Consider the following 18,046-nt stretch of genomic DNA (forward strand, 5'->3'; position numbering starts at 1 on the left):
AATTTGTTCAGAGTATAACATACGATCCGTAAAAATAATAATAATAATAATAATAATAATAATAATAATAATAATAATAATAATAATAATAATAATAATAATAATAATGTCCCTCTTGCATGATTACAAAAATGGTCGTAGGTTTATTTCCCGGATAATGTTTCTCAGAAGCAAATCGTGTAGTTTTTCAATAATTATTCAAAAAAACTTTCATTATAATTAAGTGAATAATACATGGCATTTAAAAAGTTCTCACCTTAAAAAATCAGAGTTCGTTCTGTTAAATCACTCGCAAAAAAAGTTCAACACACAAAAGATCAACACACACACACTATGGAACTGTGTAAAAACAATAATAACAAACTTTATTTCAATACTATATATATATATAAGGATTTCATTATGTCCCTCCCCCCAAGCATCATGTTTTCACCGGGTTTTCAACCCAATTTCATTAATTATAAATAAATAAATAAGGTCATCATATCCGCTAACATCGTTTATTCATTCATTGCCACAGCGAAAAATCTAAAAATTTCTTATTTTCAAGTTCGTCAACCGCTGGAGAAATCTCATTCAGACAGGGTATCGATCGATCAACATTCAGGACAGGCTATGTACGGTTTTCATCTAATTAAGGAAAAAATGCTTACATGTAAAACTTTCATCAGATATTAGATATTCTGCCAAAAATCAGATATTGCCACAAAAATACATCTTCTAAAGGGGGAAGAAACATAAAATTTCTATCTGTCTTCTTCATCACTGTTGATAAGTATCGCAGTGACAAACATCGTTAATGGAAAAATATTTCAGTATGTCGCCAGACAGTTTCTCATGGTCAAGAGAGAAAGTGTCTAAGGTTATTCCAGTACAAGCGGAAATAAAATTAGAAAGTGCATTGACACTCTATACATGCGTGTCACAAGTCATAGTTCTAACGTAAGCAAGGTGAAAGCGTGTAAGGCAACGACCCGGAAATAATGGAATTTACAAAAATAAAACGCTGTTCATTCTAAGACAGCCTTCTGTCAGAGACGGAAGAACAATTCACTCGCTCCGTATTTCAAACTTGGCTGTAAACACGAAGTTAACTATAATAAACAAATCAATAAAACGATGAATAAATAATCCATTCAATCATACATACACACACTTCGTATTTCTCATATGTTTTTTTTTCTCGCCAATTTACATGTGAGAATTGCAATAATTCTCAGTACAATACAGCGTTCACCTCTGGTGCTTGGGGGTTCCGGGTTCAGTCCCCGTACAATACAGCATTCATCTCTGGTGCTAATGGCCCCATATTCAATCCCCGTACAATGCAACGTTCACCTCTGTTGCTAAGGGTCCCATATTCAATCCCCGTACAATACAGCATTCATCTCTGGTGCTAAGGGTCCCATATTCAATCCCCGTACAATACAGCATTCATTTCTGGTGTTAAGGGTCCCATATTCAATCCCCGTACAATGCAACGTTCATCTCTGGTGTTAAGGGTCCCATATTCAATTCCCGTACAATGCAGCATTCATCTCTGATGCTAAGGGTACCAGGTTTATTCACAGTACAATACAGTATACACCGTCGGTGCTAAGGGTCCCGGGTTCGATCCCAGTGCGTATCACACATTATAAGTGTTCTGAGCTTCTTATTTTTAACAAATAAAACAATTTCCTACCACTTTATGAGATTTCATAGAAATCGAACCGTTAAATATATTAGGAGAATATCTTTTTTATTCTCTCTCACATATTGTTCGTGTAATCTTTTATTCTCTCTCACATATTGTTCGTGTAATCTTTTATTCTCTCAGAATGACGTATCAACAGATTTAATTCAAATTTCCATTATTATTATTTTTAAAAATACCCAGTATAAAGTCTCTACAGACACGTATACAAACTCGAAAAAGAACACATGACCTTTCCATGTCAGCACAACTAAAAACAGAAATATAACAACTTTCTAATACACGTAACAAGGTCATCAAACCCTAATAACCTAACCCAACCCGCTGCCAACACAGACCATTACTTTCTATATTAATTATAGTACCTAACGGTACCTGTAGAATTGTTTGTCTGTTACTACTATAGAGACGATAGATCACGTATATTTACTTCTGAAATATTTCAAATTGACAAGAAAAAATTGCTAGATAAAAGCCACAAATAATTGGGATATGCTCCTTTTAATAAAACACATTTTAGGAAAGAAAAATTGGAAATTAGTAAAAGAATTGGTGCAATATATATAATCAAATGGAAAGCTACTCTTTAACCATTTCCCTGTGTAATTTTCTGACTGGAGTCTTCCGTTCAGTGTGTTCGGCGTAATAATACGCTCCTGGTCGTTGTAGCTTATTTTGTGTCGGGCGTAATAATACGCTCCCGTACACAGTGTAGTTAATTTACCTGTGTTGAGCGAAATAATACGTGTTTCGTGATACACTAAACTGATGTTGTAAGCTATAATCTTAGCGCTGAAGTTCTCAAAAATATTACCAACTACGGAAAGAGTTTCACTCAGGAAAATACGCTGTAAGTTCTAGGTTGACCGTGGGCGTAATAATACGCCGAACACAGGGAAGGAGTTAATAAAGTAATCACGATGATAATAATAAAATGCATAGCTCCAAACTGCGTAAATTTATCCGATGAAAAAGTAACAAAAATAATAAATAGTAAATGAAAATTTTCTGGACAATAAATAGAACTTATAACCATATTATAAAACATAATATGAACGATAATAGAAGGCTAAAGAAGATTTTATCGGGAAAAAGTAAAAGAATGCAGGAAAAGATATTATAAAGAACGTTCAAACAGAGAATGTAGGCAACAAGGTTAAGGTCCGTACCTAATAATTTTATCTAAGAAAGAGATGGGAAAGAAAGAGAAGATGACAAGGAACAAAACGCTTCATAATGAAATTAACGTTAGTTTTCTTGCTTCTAATATGTTGTTCATTAATACGACATCAAAAAGCCCTAAATTACTCAGAAAAAATTGAGAAGAATGTAAGAGTGCAAGATGTATCTCAAGATCCAATTGTACGAAATTGTTCTTTTCCTCCCGTCGATTTAGAGCTTCCTGATGAATGTTACAGGACAAACCTAGCAGGTGAAATATTATCAATTATTTTAAATGCAACACAATTGAACGAAATAAAAGCTGCAATTTTGCCAAAATTACTTTGCTATGGACTCAATTCTGTAGTGTATCATGTATGTACAACAATTAGTTCTCGACCAGAAATAATTATACATCTTCCACAATCTAAAGCTGACTTGCACTCACTGACTACAAGTTTAGATAATTCACAAGTGAATATAAGTGAAATATTTTGCAGGAAAGCTGTAAAGATTAAATGGAGCTCTATAGATAAAGTAGTGGAGATTTTCAAATATTTCTCGGACATCTCAACGTGTAAAGCCTTCTGTTTCGCAACGAATGAGATTAATCCTTCTTGTGAAGTAATATTTTGGGGACATGTGATTATTCATAATCTGTCAATATTTCAAAACAAAGAAGTAATTGTTACAAGGAATTCAAGGTATACACTAGAAGAAAAGGCTGGAAAAACACATTTGAAAGGTTAGTATTAGTGTTGTATTCTTATATATTCATTGCTTTAAGAAGAAATCTCATTAAATAAATTATTGGTAATAAAAATATTATAGTCAACACCTAATTTTCATTGATTGATTGAGGCTTAATGGGGACGTCAGCAACATAAACACACAGCCGCAGATAAATAAAAAAAATCAATATATCAAAATACAGCTGAAATAGAGAAGTAAAAAAATAAAACAAGAAAAAATAATAAATATATGAGAACAGTGATGTATTTACGATTTTGTTTCGGGGGTTGCTTTGCTAACTTTCGGGGGGGCTTTGCTAACTTTCGGGGGGCTATGCCTGAAAATGTGAAAATTCAGTTAGATATTTCATATACTTTACTATAGTAAGATTTCGGGGGGGCTTAGCCCGGAACCCCCCTAAATACACCACTGTATGAGAATAACAAATATATAACAATAACAATAAATATTACGTATAAAACAACAGTACATAGTAAATAGTAAAAATAGAATAATAATAATTACTAATAATGGTCGCAATAGAAAAAAATATATAACATCTTAAATAATGAAAAAACACTATTAAGCTTTTTATTAAGTTAGAAAAATATCAAAATCCGGCAATAGTGAATACACGAGGAAAAACTTAAAAACCTTAGAAAACGTGAACAATGATAGAATCGCGCATAAAAATGAGGACATGCCCAACAATAGCAAATCGTTGCCCAATGCACGATCAACTGTAAGTGACAGTCCGTGACGCTGAGTTCTGAGTATTCAGGATACGACAAGAATGTGCCAAATACTGACAAGGGAGGGTCATGAAGTGGCTCCGCTGAGATCCGAACGAGACAAGTGTATTTGCATTTGATATGTTATAACTAGACGAATCCCAAAATTATACGTGCTATCTAGCGGGATATCCTGAGTTACAACATATTTTGTAATGTAAAAGCCATTAGCTGGCAGAATAGTTTGAACCGAGTAATCTGTTTGGAAACGGTAGGGTATATGGAAATTTCGGCAAATACGTATCCCATCATTTTCAAGGGCACACTTTTTGTGATAAAAAAATTTGTCCCAGGGTCCCAGGCGGGGTCCAACTCAAAAGTTTCAAAGGGCAAGGGGGTTAAGTAGCAAATCGTTTAAAAGCTGTTGTTAAATGAAAAAAGATGGAGCAAGTCTCGACTCTCTACGACAACCTTATGCAAAATGGTGAGAGGTCAAAATGTAAAGAAAAGTTTAATTGAAAAGTCTATGGCTACCTTGAATCCAAGCTGGCTGCTGAAAACCTATGTCGAAAGGATAGGCATACCAAACTATTGAAGCTAGAAAACTAAATTTGGCATGAATGTTAATCAGCAGGTGACGAAAAGATACGAAATGTTCAAAAACGCGACATCTTGAGATCAAAATGCCGCGCTATCTATCGAACGCATGTCCAGCTCAAACCACTGGATTTGGAAAAGCGAAATGTAGTATTTACGTTTATGGTCAGTAGTAAATATCCACAAAATATCAAAGACGTATTATCTCTAATCCAATATGGCTGCCACATTCACTTGGCTCATAGCCCGAGAAGACTTATTAAAATCACATCTCCAGGAAAAAATTAAATTATTTCTACTGAAATACGTATTTCGTTTTTTAAAATTAAAAATTTATTTAACAAATTTTATATCTCAATGTTAAATGAATCCTTACATTCGACATTTTCAAAATAAAGAGAAGAAAGGAAAATTTGGATATAGAAATGACCCCCTTGGGAAATGAATTAAAATAAAAAAAAAAAAAAGCGGTGATATATTCATTAAAAGTCAATACACCAAACTCCATACTGCCATCTTAAGCGAATATTTACATTCGATATTTTCTGAATAAAGAAAGAGAAATTTGAATAATAGAGGAACGATACTATTTTCCTTTTTAGAATCGAAGTTTCGGGAAAACACGTATTTCCTTATTTTTAATGAAGAATCTTTTCTGAGACGTTGAATGGCCTTGACGCTTCCCTGATTTATTACTATGGATTACTTTTCCTATGGGCTATTTGAAGGATGTGGTCTACTCCCAACGACGTTATACTATAAAGGAATTGCGGTGTTTTTTCTTATTATTATTATTTTAGATCATTTACAACAATTCCCTCTAAAGCCACTGATTCAAACAGCCAGGAAAGAGTCGTTAGTCTATTTGACGGGATGGGACTTTAAATAGTCGTAAGGTGCATCGGACGGTTCTAGGAGTTACGTGTAAGGGCAGTTGGTTGAGGGCAAGCAGAACCGATGAGGACTATATTGAGAAGCTCGTGACACGATGCATATACATTGAATCTGGATTTTGTTATGTCAATGTGTATCCTATAGCGAAAAAGATGTTCAAAATCTATACCAAAATGGAGTATCTCACGAGTTCTCATGTTAGAAATTTAAAACTTGAAGTAATGTTACATGTACGAAGTTCTTAAATAAAGAAACATGCCCAGCGTTTCAGAAAATTTCGCTTCTAAGAGCGAGGAGAGAAGGGATTAATTTCTATAATATTTTTTCTCAGTGTATGAAAATATCAACGTTGTCTCTCTTCAGTATCACGGGAAAGCGTTTGAACTGTTTCAGATGAATTCTGGAAATTAGTATGTTAGACTTGGTCTGAGCTGTCTTTTTATAATTTAATTTCAATTCAAATATGTATACTAAGGAGGGAAAAGGGGTTCAATTATGTCTTTCAAATATTTTACATAAATCTATTTTTCTTGTGCAAAGAACAGAGATTTTAGTTAATCTTTCTATATTGTTTTCTGGTCAAGAATATATTATAGAGAGTTATAATTTTGTTTAGGAAATACGTATATATTGGGGCAACATTTCATGACAGTGATATATTTTATAATTTACTAGCAGATTGCCTGTTATTTGCATGGGGAGAATAATTTCATTTTGGACATACAGGGCAATGGGAGCTGCATTTGGATTTAAATAAAATCGTAAGTGCCACTATTCGTTTGAGCGGCCCCGAAAACTATGCTATGGATTCGACACTAATATCGGTCATTTTCGATAATACATCTATCTATCTATCTATCTATCTATCTATCTATCTATCTATCTATCTATCTATCTATCTATCTATCTATCTATCTATCTATATCTTCCCCCTCCACCAAGTTGCTGGGCTGAATTTGGATTTAAACATCGGAAGTGTCACTGTTCACCTCAACAACCCCGAAAACTATGTATCCGACACTAATATCGGACATTTTCGATTTTATTTAAAATATCTCCCCTCTCCTAAGGTGCACCGTCAAAGTGAAATTACAAAACCATCCTAGGCCCGAATCGCATCTATGTTAAAAATTTGATCGAGATCGGTCGGGTGGTTGAAGATTTATGAAGTCACAAACATAGTCACTATGAATTTTATGTACCGGCACTAGATAATAACTTTTGATTGCATTAGGAAGAATTTCTCAGACACAACATTATTTTAGGCGACTGATAAGTATGTCAGTGAAAAAAATATTTATACCAAGGTAGCCTCTTTGTTCTCGTTACAGCAAGTGGACTTGGTCCCGCACAACTTCGCTCTTATTAGCATCATTATTTTGTGTATTTGTATTCATTCTCTTTAAATGTTTTAAAATTAGTTACCACTTTGTGTTTCTTTTCTTTACACTATATTTTTGTTGATGTTGTGAATTTCATTATATTCCTTAAGCAACATTGACAGATGGTTATTCTCCTTAATCATTGTTACGTCGTTATTTCAAATATTCCATACAGCAGTGCTATTCAACCCTTTTTCCTCGCGTACCCCTAGACACAGTTCGTTATCAAATTGTGTACCCTGGAAGCTGTTTGAAAGAAATTAAGTCGAAATTAACTTAATACACATGTTCTGATGATTAAAAAGGGGAACAAATAGAGACCCAACAAAACAACAATCAGTGTGTCAATCAAAATATTATTTACAGGGGGATAAAGTGCATATCCGAAAAAATTAACATGGAAAATTTCAAAACATACGGAAGACATCTAGTTCTACTGAGGGAGATTTTCCCCTCATCCTCCCTGATAATTCGTACACCGAGGACAATGTTAAAAATTTAAAAACTAAAAGTAACATTATTACTAACCTCTTAATGAGATGACTGAGCTTGTTTCCGGGACGCCAACTCCTCGATTCTTGGTCGAATCTTTGAGAGTGCGAGAATCTGAGCTGATTCTGGATTCAAGCAATTTCTGTGCTTCGTTTTTATTGATATTAATGCAGAGAAACCCTGTTCACACACAGATGTTGATGAAAATGGAAGTTGTGACATTGCACTTTCACTAATTTTATTGTACTCTTTTCGTTTTGAGCATAAATACAGAAGTCACAAATTGACAAGTTATCGGATTTCGTTTGCAGTGAACTGTCAACAGACATTTCCAGCAGACCACCAGAAACAGCATTACGTACCTCCGGTTCAATAGCACTGTCATACAGTGAATCACAAGCACCCAACAACCAAGTTGGTGTTTTTCTGTGGATGTCTACATGAGCTTGGATGGGCAAGAGAAAAACGCTTTTAAAACTTACAGAGAAGTAAAATAACATAGTTATTTTCGTATATTAAATCATATATACGAGGAGTTATCAAAATGTTTGTAGAACCACCCAGAAGATGAAATACAAACCCCTTCAGATATACATTTTTTAGTTAGGTCCTTGTATGTTAATCATGCAATTTCCAGACTCGTTAGAACAACTTTTTATTTTTCTGCAGTTAAATTACTGAAGGTGCGATGGTTGAAATGCTTCAGTCACGGAGCATCATTAAGTTCCTCCATCTTCAGAAGAAATCAGCAAAGCAGATCCTCGAAGAGAAGAAAGAAGTCTATGGGGATGAAAACCTATCATCCTATGAAATGTTATTCAAGTGGAAACGGCATTACAAACTGGATATATGGCCACCGCGGACGTCTCTAGGTCTGGAAGTCCGTCTTTCACTGATGATGCCGCCTTGACAGAGAAAGTTGAGAGGATCATAGTGGAAGCCAGAGAAATAATCATTGAAAGTGTTGTGTGCAATAGGTACGAGTTATGGGTCTGTCTGGAATATCATTCACAACGAGCTGCATCTTCAGAAATTGTCAGCACAGTGGGTGCCATTATTGCTCACATCATTTCAGAAGAGAAATCACGATGACGATCCAAGAGAAATGTTGCAACGTTGTGAGGCGGATGAAGAGGACTTTTTCGGCAGACCAATGACAATAGATGAAAGCTGTGTTTATCTTCATGATCTAAAAACAAAAGAAATGAGAAAACAATGGAAACACCCCTTCTACCTCGCCCCTAAAAAGGCACAAATGCAGAAGTCTGCCGCTAAGGTGATGCTTTCCGTTTTTTGGGACTATGATGGGGTCATCATGGCAGGAGATTATCTGTTTCACTGGCAAATTATCATTGGTGTCTATTATTCCCATCTCCTGACTAAGTTACGAGAGGAGCTGAAGAAGAACGTTGTGGATTAGTCACAAAAGGGATGCTGTCGTTGGCAGACAATGCACCAGTTTATTCTGCCCATACATCCATGATGAAGATACTGGAATTAGGATATAAAATATTGCCAAACCCCCATACTCACTGAACCTAGCAGCAAGTGACACTCTTTTCTTCCCAGAAATGAAGCGTCCACTCAGAGGATGTCATTTTGACAGTAAGAATGACTTTCTCTCTGAGCTTGAACTGTAACCGTGGTTTCAAACTGCAGGCTTTTACAAAACGGGCCCACGGAAAGTAAAGAATCGCTGGCAAAAAGGTGTCGTTAGGCACGGTGACTACGTAGAGAAGGGCTAATACTATTATAGTGTCAGGGTTCTCCAGAGTGGATTTCTTCTAGGTGATTGCATGAATTTTTTGATACTACTTCTCACCCCACTATATTTCATAGATTTTGAATATTACACTTCTTTTTGTTCCCAATAAATCTATCTTTTTGTATAAGAAATCCATAATTCTTTCAAGGAAAAACAAATTAATTTATCGGGACAAAACCGGCGGGTCCAACGGAGAAGTAATGTGTGGTTCGTATAAGAAGTAAATGCTAAGAATAACTTCTCGAGGCCACAGAAACTGCCTGTAAGGAACACAATGTTGTGTTCGTTGTTCGCTAAACTGTTCCAAGCCACAGCGCCGTACCTTAGATTTTTTCTGGGGGAGGGGGGAACAAGCATTAATATGCTTATTTGGGCCTCCTAGAAAAATTTGTTTTTCTAATTCTTGGGCCACCAACTTTCCATCTTTCTCTTACTCTTTATGGACTCCCCGGAGCCTGTGGGCCCTTCCGCACGGCAAGGTCTGCGGGGCCGTTAGTTACGCCACTGGGCCCGTTCCATACATGACAAATTAATTAAGGGAACAATATTGACAAATCTCAAAGCCATACGAATAAATATTATTTCTAGGGTCCCTAATAGTAGACATTTTTTACTGACATGGGCCCACAACTGATTTTCGTTTTATTTACCTTTTGTGTGCTGCTTTGTTTATGTAATGTAGTGAACCTTCTTTGGTGCTTCATTTATAATTCCATGTTCGTATCGTATATGGAGTAAAAAATGTCTTAAAATGGGTCCCCTAGCAAAGAATTAGAATAAGATTCTTCAATGGAGCATTGGAGAAGCATCCATATTTTTTTTTATAACGATTCTATAACGTTATACTTCTGTATCTTTTTTTTAATCTATATAAAAAAGTAGGATTTTACGTAAGAAAAGACAACTCTAGATTTTTCTGTTGACATACGTTTACAGCTGAGAACTAGATCAAGTTCTCTTCCATCACAGTCCATAAACACGTATGGTCGAGAAGATGGTTTTAGTTATATAATGTGTGACGAGTATATTGTCTTTCATCATCTTTATTTCTGAAGCTATATACTTATAATTAAAATTTCTCTTTTGTGACAAAATACTAACCTATAATTCTAAAGAAAACACAGAACTACTTCAAAGTGTTATATTATTTCGTTTCATTACAAAAAATGGATGGAAAAACAACTCTGATATGAATGTGTTTATACTTAAAGCTATTCGAAGATAACATGGCGAACATTATGGGTATTTCTGTGTTAAATGAAGCGATGGTTCATACTAAAATACCTGAAAGTCCGTGCGCCCGTCGACAGGTATCAACGCGAATATGGTAAGAGATATCGAAAAGCGGTTTCTAGCAATCGATTCATCGTTCAAAATAGGTTCCATCTGCTCCGTTGACCTATTATTCGCACCAGAAGTGATGAAATTAGTCATTTCCGGTTTCAACGTTTATGTCCATTCAACAAAAATGGTAACAGATAGTGACAAATGCTTTATATATATATATATATATATATATATATATATATATATATATATATATATATATATATATATATATATATATATATATATATATATATATATATAATTTTTCAGTTGGTTCAGCGTCTTAAAAGAACATATCACTACCTGGAACATTTGGTAAAACCAGAAATAGCTAAAAATTTATTAGTACTTTTCATTTTCAATAATGAATTACAAAACACAAAATTAGTAAATAATTTCGAGAAGTGGGTTTTTTTTTTTTTTCAGGTGATTCAGCCTCTCGACAATAGGTTCCATTCCCTCCATTAACTGTCTACCCAAACCAAAAGTGATAGAAATAAGCCATTTCCGGTTTTAATCTTGATCACCATAGAATAAAAACTGTAACTGATAGCTGTAGGCATTTTTCAACCAGTTAAGTGTCTCAAGAAAACATATAATCACCATCTGCAACACTCTTCCGAAACAGTGGTTTAAATTTACTAGTAGGCTTACTTCCGGTTTAAACACCGAATTTCATAGAGCAAAAACAAGGAATATCGAAAAATGGCTTTAGACACAAATTCATGGTCCGAAGAATAAGTTTTGTCTCTAATTTTCTGTATCTATTGAAACCAAACGTAGTGAAAAAGATTTTTCGGTTATAACGCTGATTGCATAACATATAAAACAGAAATAGTTAGCGACAAGCAACTTTTTGATATGGATTCACTACCAAGAATATGCTTCACCTCTGATTTTATTCCTTTATTGCAACCGGAAGTAATAGACATGAATTACCTCTTCCGGTTTTAATGTTAATTTCCATAGAGTAAAAAGAGTAAGAGATAGCTATGAAGTAATTGTCTTTTTGATACGAATTCAAATTCTGTCTGTTATCTTATTCCTCTATTGTAACGAATAGTTTTGGATGCACTACTTCAAATTTGAGTATTGAATTTACATAGTTTGGAAGAATAGACCTGGCTTTACACTGTGAAACAAAACTCACTTGTTGAACATTCCTCCTTACAAGATGAAACACAAATTTCTTAAATAGATTAGTATTCCTGATTTTTTACTTCGAAAAATGAAGCTTTCAAGGAAAGTCCCGGAGTTTAAAATCCCAATGATCAAGATGTTACGGAAAATAAACACTTATTATACCTGGGTATTAAGATATATTTACAAATATCACGCTTATCCTGTAAGGAAAGGAAAGAATGCTTTGTAAACAAAAATTTTGAGTAAGCCACTAATACCACAGATCTGTATTTTTCAATCTATAGGTCGTGGCTCCTAGAAGGTCCCCAAAGAAACACATGGGGTCGCGAAGGGTGATTAAAATGATAAATTTCATTAAGAATTACTAGCAGAAAAATATTTTTCAAGATTGTTTTGCATTCCTTATTTTCATAGACATATTTCTATTTCCATATTTATTTTCAAATACTGTACAGCAAGGAATATTAAAAATTGAAGAAATTTAGAATCATTTAAAAAAACAGTGAGAAAGAAAGAGAAATGGTACTGGCGAAAAGCTGCATATTGGAAAACAATTCAAAATTAAGGCTAGTGTGAAATTAGAGCCTCTGTGATTTCACTAGGTTTCACAAGCGATAAGAAACAATAATAAAACGAACTCATTATAAACCAGAAATTACTTATGAGGTCACTGGCAAGAACATACGGTTATGGAGCACAGTTTTGTAAAAGTTTAAGGATAAAATATGATTCTGATTCCCAAACTGAACCTGGAACTATGGTTTTCAAGGAGGTAGATATAGGAAACCGTAATATTTGTGGATTTTAGGTTACATGTAACCTGTAACATGCATAAAACGTGAGAATGTCAAAAAAAGATGTTTGCATTTGTAAGCTCATAAGACAGGACTGTTAACCTTTTCTGATACAGGTGGTAAAAGTGCCACACACGGGTGTGTCACTTTTTTAATCCGTTCCTGTGTGGACACTAAGTAAGATATCGGGATAATCTTTTTTGGCCAAATATTTTTCGACTATAGTTTATGATATTAGTTTTTTCTTCTGGGTGTCAAATTTCCTTCTCAAATTTCAGCCCAAAGTGAAAGAATTTTCGAATTTCTTTCCTTGTAGCTTCCTTCCTTGTAGAGAGATCTCCTTAAGACTTATTAGGTAGATACCTCGGGTGGATACCTAATTGTTGACATCAATTGAACTGGCCCCCACGCAGTGTTGCCAATTAGGGAAATTAAAATTTCCCTAAATTTGATCAAATTATCGAAATTTTTGTTTATAAATCCGTAACTATACGTCTGAGCGCAAGTCAACTTACGCCAGTCCAACATTACTCCTTACTGAACAAAAACGGGTACAGATCATTACAATGGGGTAATTAGGGAGCGCACCAAAATTCGTATTTAGGTTCTAACTCTTGATTTTTATAGTAGTGATGAGCGCAAGAGTCTTGGTCTTGCAGTTTTTGCAAGAGTCTTGCATGCAAGACCAAGACCAAAACCAGGAATCCCGATGCAAGACCAAGACCAAGACCAAGACCAAGATTCTTGCTCAAGTACCGATACTACTTGATTTTTATAGAATGTAAAAAGGAAGGTAAAAATTATTAATCTTTCACTTGAACTTCTTGGCTTCATTAAAAATGAAGCTGGAGTGAATGTGTTCCCAGTAGTTTATGCAATTGGTGTGAGTCGATCTGCCCTTGTGGCATGTAGCTACAGTATATCGTTTCCTGAATCGGTCCGCGTTTTCTGTAGTTATTACTCATTTTCAAGCCACAAACAAATGCCATCTTGCTTCATGTGAGTTTTTTTGTTGTTGGACAAACATCGTGTGCTTGGGTTTTTCTCGGGTTTTCCAATTTTCCTCCTACTTTCTTCGTTCTACCATTTCATTCATTTCTCATCATCACCGTCTCCCTCAGCTTCGGTGCATAATCATGGGACGTTAAACTAGATATTTAATTTCATTTCAAAACATACTAGTGGTGTTCTTCCAAAAGTGAAGAGAAATATAGTATTGAACATCGGTAATTCAGTATACCATAGGTACCGACTACCCGGCTCCGAGGCTCAAGCATCCGTTGTACTCTTAAAATTAATATCGAAATAACATTTTCATGACATTGACAAAAAACTTAGTGCATGTGACCGCAAGACACAAAAGACATAGACCGTTGAGTCGTTTTCAATTTCAACTCAAACTATTCTTAAATATCAAGAGTCTTGATTACAATCATTATTATTGTAATTTTCCTTTCTCTTTTTTTTGGCCAATATTGCTAAACGTATCATTATCATCATCATCATCATCATATATTCTGTCATTATTGGCAAGTCACTTGCTGCAACTGAGAAGCTTCGATGTACGGTGGCTCACAGCTAGTCTCTTCGTCTTGACGTAGCAATTTCCTGTTTTAATACCTTCCTTCAACTACAGTCTCCTTCGCCTGCTCCTTCTCTTTCCTTCCACCATACCCTCTAGCACGTCACGCATGATAGAGTTCATCCTCAGCCAATGTCACAACCACTTTCTCCTCTTAATTACATCTAAAATTCTTCTTTTCTCCCCTACTGCTAATATTTCTAACACCTTCTCATTCGTTTTCCGTTCAACCTAGCTAATTATCTCCTTTTTCTCTATACCCACGTTTCGAAACCCTCTATTTTTTCATCGCTCTTGTGCCTCCAATTTTTTTCATGTTTCTGCCCAATGGAGTACATATTGGAATCACTAAAACAAAATCTCAATATTTAATTGGAAGTTTGTTTAATACAAAGATTAGGTTGAAAAGAACAAAAATCTGATGCCTTTAGAGTGTAACACTAATTTTGCAATTCATGATATTTCAGTAATTTGTGCCGTTCTAATTTTCTGTGCCCCAGGAGTAGCCTTCGCAGTTTGGGAGCCAGTGGAGTATTGGATCTGTTAAAAAAATATAAAAAGATTACGAAACGTGGTGATTTATCTTATAAGTAGTGAAACATGGCACCCATTGAAGAATAAAGATCATTGCTTATGTTGTACACTATCATCATACTTACATACGTACACTATCATCATATTACATTTAGAAACTTACATTTTATTTCCGTTACTATTGACGCATTGTAGAATTTATTATCCTTATATCCAGAGTAAAATTTACATACGAGAAGCATAAGATTTCTTAAAAGCAAGACTTGCAAGACTCTTGTAAGCAAGATCAAGACCAAGACCAATACTAGGTGTGCAAGACCAAGACCAAGTGTTACAGTGCAAGACCAAGACCAAGTCTGGGTGTGCAAGACCAAGACCAAGACCACCCCATCACTATTTTCTAGTTTTCCTCTACTTTTCTGTTTATCGTTTTTTGCAATTAGCTTTGTTTCTTAAGTATCGCCATGATACTTGTAGGATATATTAATGATGTACAATGTTTATTTTAAGATAGTTTGCGTCTGTCTGGTAGCAGTGTTTCCAGCTACAGAAAATTCCCGATTATCGGGGAGATTTTGGAAACTTCCCTTTTTATCTGTATTATTTCCCTCTTGTTGGCTACATTCGAACAAACGTAAAACTGTCTGAAAGCATCGTCCTTAACCTACACAACGCACCATAAAAAGTTCCAGTAGGATACTTAGGGGAAGTACAGTTGAGGTTTATAATAAACCTTGTTCTGTGAATGGTAAGAAAATGGTGAATTTCTGAGGTAAAATGAGATATTTTTTAATTTCATGCTTACTTTGTTACATATCGCCATGATACTTGTAGGATATATTAGTGGGGTATCAAGGTTTATTTTCAGATAGTTGTGTCTGTCTACTGACAGTGTTTCAAGCCAAAATAAATTTCCCATTTTAGGTAGAAATCTCGAAAAATTTCCCTTTTTTCCATTTATTATTTTCCTCTTGCTGGCTACATGGAAACAATCGTACAACTATCTGAAAGCCTCCTCTTTGGCCTACAAAACGCACCATAAAAAGTTACAATAGGATTATTAGGGAAGCTGTACCCCGGCATATCTGTTGATTTTTGTTTCTCAGGCGTGAAACGAGTCAAAATTTCATGTATATGTGTTTTCCTTCTCTTTTTGTATGCCAGCCAGCATCTTCAAGTTTTCACTGTACCTTGTCAACACACCAAGGTGACCGGGACCCGTGGCAACCGTGGTGTCAGCTACAAAAAATCTTGAATTTCTGTTAGGGATTTTTTTTTAATTTTCGCCCCTATATTTCCCTCAATAACTTCCCTCCCGTTGGCAAAACTGCAATGTAACTTACAGCAAAAATATTCACAGCCCTCTTCCAAAAAACAAGCCGTTAACCATATCAATCGGGTCAGAGGCGGCCTTTGGGGGTGGCGACTGGAGCATCTGCCCCAGGCCCCGCGATAGGATATTCTCTTGTCACAGTCAGCTCAAATATGCGGGGCCTCTGCAACATTCTAATGTACCGTAGCTTAGATTTAAATGAATACTTTGGCCAATAATACGGTGTGGTGGATTTCTTCGGAAACCAGTTTTCATAAACCAGAACTTCTTACTCAATATTTTACTTTTAGAAGCCTTAAATTCCCGAAATCTACACTGTTACTATGAAAGCGTTTAGCATGATATTTTTGGTTTTAAAGTACCGTAATAATTACACCCTTGAGTTTCGGGTTAACAATGGGTCAGCAAACAATGCGACGCTAATACCATGCACGTGACTCTAAATGGCCTTATCTCAACTTATCTTTGTTGTCGAAATAGAGTGAGAAGTCATGTTGTTTGTTGCTTTTGGGTCAGAAGAGTGGTCCTGTTGCTACGGACACCTCTGAGTCATCGCTTCCAAGAAATAGCTCCTATTGCACGCCTTGTGTAGCACCTCAGTTTGGCAAAGAATAAGTGACCATCATGAGTGGCAGAGACAGAGACAAATTCCGTAAATACGAAAGTGGGGCTGCGAAAGCCAAGAAACGGAAATATAAAGAAGATTTCATTCAGAAGCAAAAGGGATCTTTGGACAAGATTGTTGTAGCGGTAAAATCAGCGGATCAACACCAAAAACTTGAGAACACGGATGATGATTTGTCTGTGACTGTGAGCGACCGGTGTGATGCGACAGACCAGGTTGTGATACCAAGTTTTGCGTCCGACGAAGAAAACAAACTAGCCGGCAACAAAACTGTTTCTACGCCCTGTTGTCCGACAAGCAACAATGAAAACTTGGTGCAATTCTCTGGGGACAACGTTGTTGCAACAGACCCAGAAAGTGACCTCTCCTGTGAAAGCGCGACCATTCCTCTGCATACTTCTGACACTCTTCAAACGATGAGCACACTGTTCGAGGACATATACGATCCATGTAATTGGAAATATATTAACAGTGAAGTGCGTGACATATTAGTGGAGAAGGGTCCAATCAAGCTAAGTGACTGTGAATACACAAAGGACGATGGTAACAGATATTTTGCGAACAATTTCTTTACACGGAGGATGCCGAACGGAGAAACAGTGGATAGGCGATGGCTAAGTTATTCGAAGATCAGAAACAGAGTATTTTGCTTTCTTTGTAACTTGTTTGGCACGACAGCTACTAGAGGCCAGTTAGCAAACGAAGTCTGCTGCGACTGGAAGCATCTTGACGATAAACTTCAGCACCACGAAGTTTCTGTAAAGCACGTTAAGTGCATGACAGCGTGGTTGGAATCAGCTCGGAGAATGTCCAATGGTAGCGCAATAGATAACATGATGCTAGAACGAATTAGAAAAGAAAAGCTGCATTTACGCGCAGTGTTAACAAGAATTCTAGCGATTGTACAGTACCTTGCCGAAAACAACAGCGCATTTCGTGGGAGAACGGAGAAACTTTATGCGCCGAACAATAGTCAGTTTTTAGGCTTAGTTGAGATGCTGGCCAAATTCGATCCAACCATGCAAGAACATCTCCACCGAATTAAGAACGACGAGGCTCACGACCATTACCTCGGGCATAGGATCCAAAACGAGCTTATCGACCTGATGGTGTCAGAAGTAAAGGGGAAAATTATTGATAAAGTGAAAATTGCTAAATATTTTGCCGTCATCCTTGACTGCACGCCTGATGTTGGCCACAAAGAGCAGATGTCCCTAATATTGCGTTTTCTGGACGTATCAGATCCGGAAGTGAAG

General features: G+C 35.9%; 1 protein-coding gene across 1 annotated transcript in view; it reads left to right on the top strand.

Moving 5' to 3' along the window:
* The first annotated feature begins 2,901 nt into the window (after positions 1 to 2,901).
* The window catches only part of LOC145662873 (uncharacterized), a 162,880-nt gene continuing 147,735 nt past the window's right edge, over positions 2,902 to 18,046 (top strand). The window contains exon 1 of the mRNA XM_081728832.1: positions 2,902 to 3,602. Coding sequence (XP_081584958.1) covers positions 2,933 to 3,602 — 670 coding nt within the window. The 5' untranslated portion in view covers positions 2,902 to 2,932. The remainder of the gene's footprint in view (positions 3,603 to 18,046) is intronic.

The sequence above is a fragment of the Thermobia domestica genome, chromosome 10 (genome assembly GCF_964235325.1).
Source record: "Thermobia domestica chromosome 10, izTheDome1.hap1.1, whole genome shotgun sequence".
NCBI lineage: Eukaryota > Metazoa > Arthropoda > Insecta > Zygentoma > Lepismatidae > Thermobia > Thermobia domestica.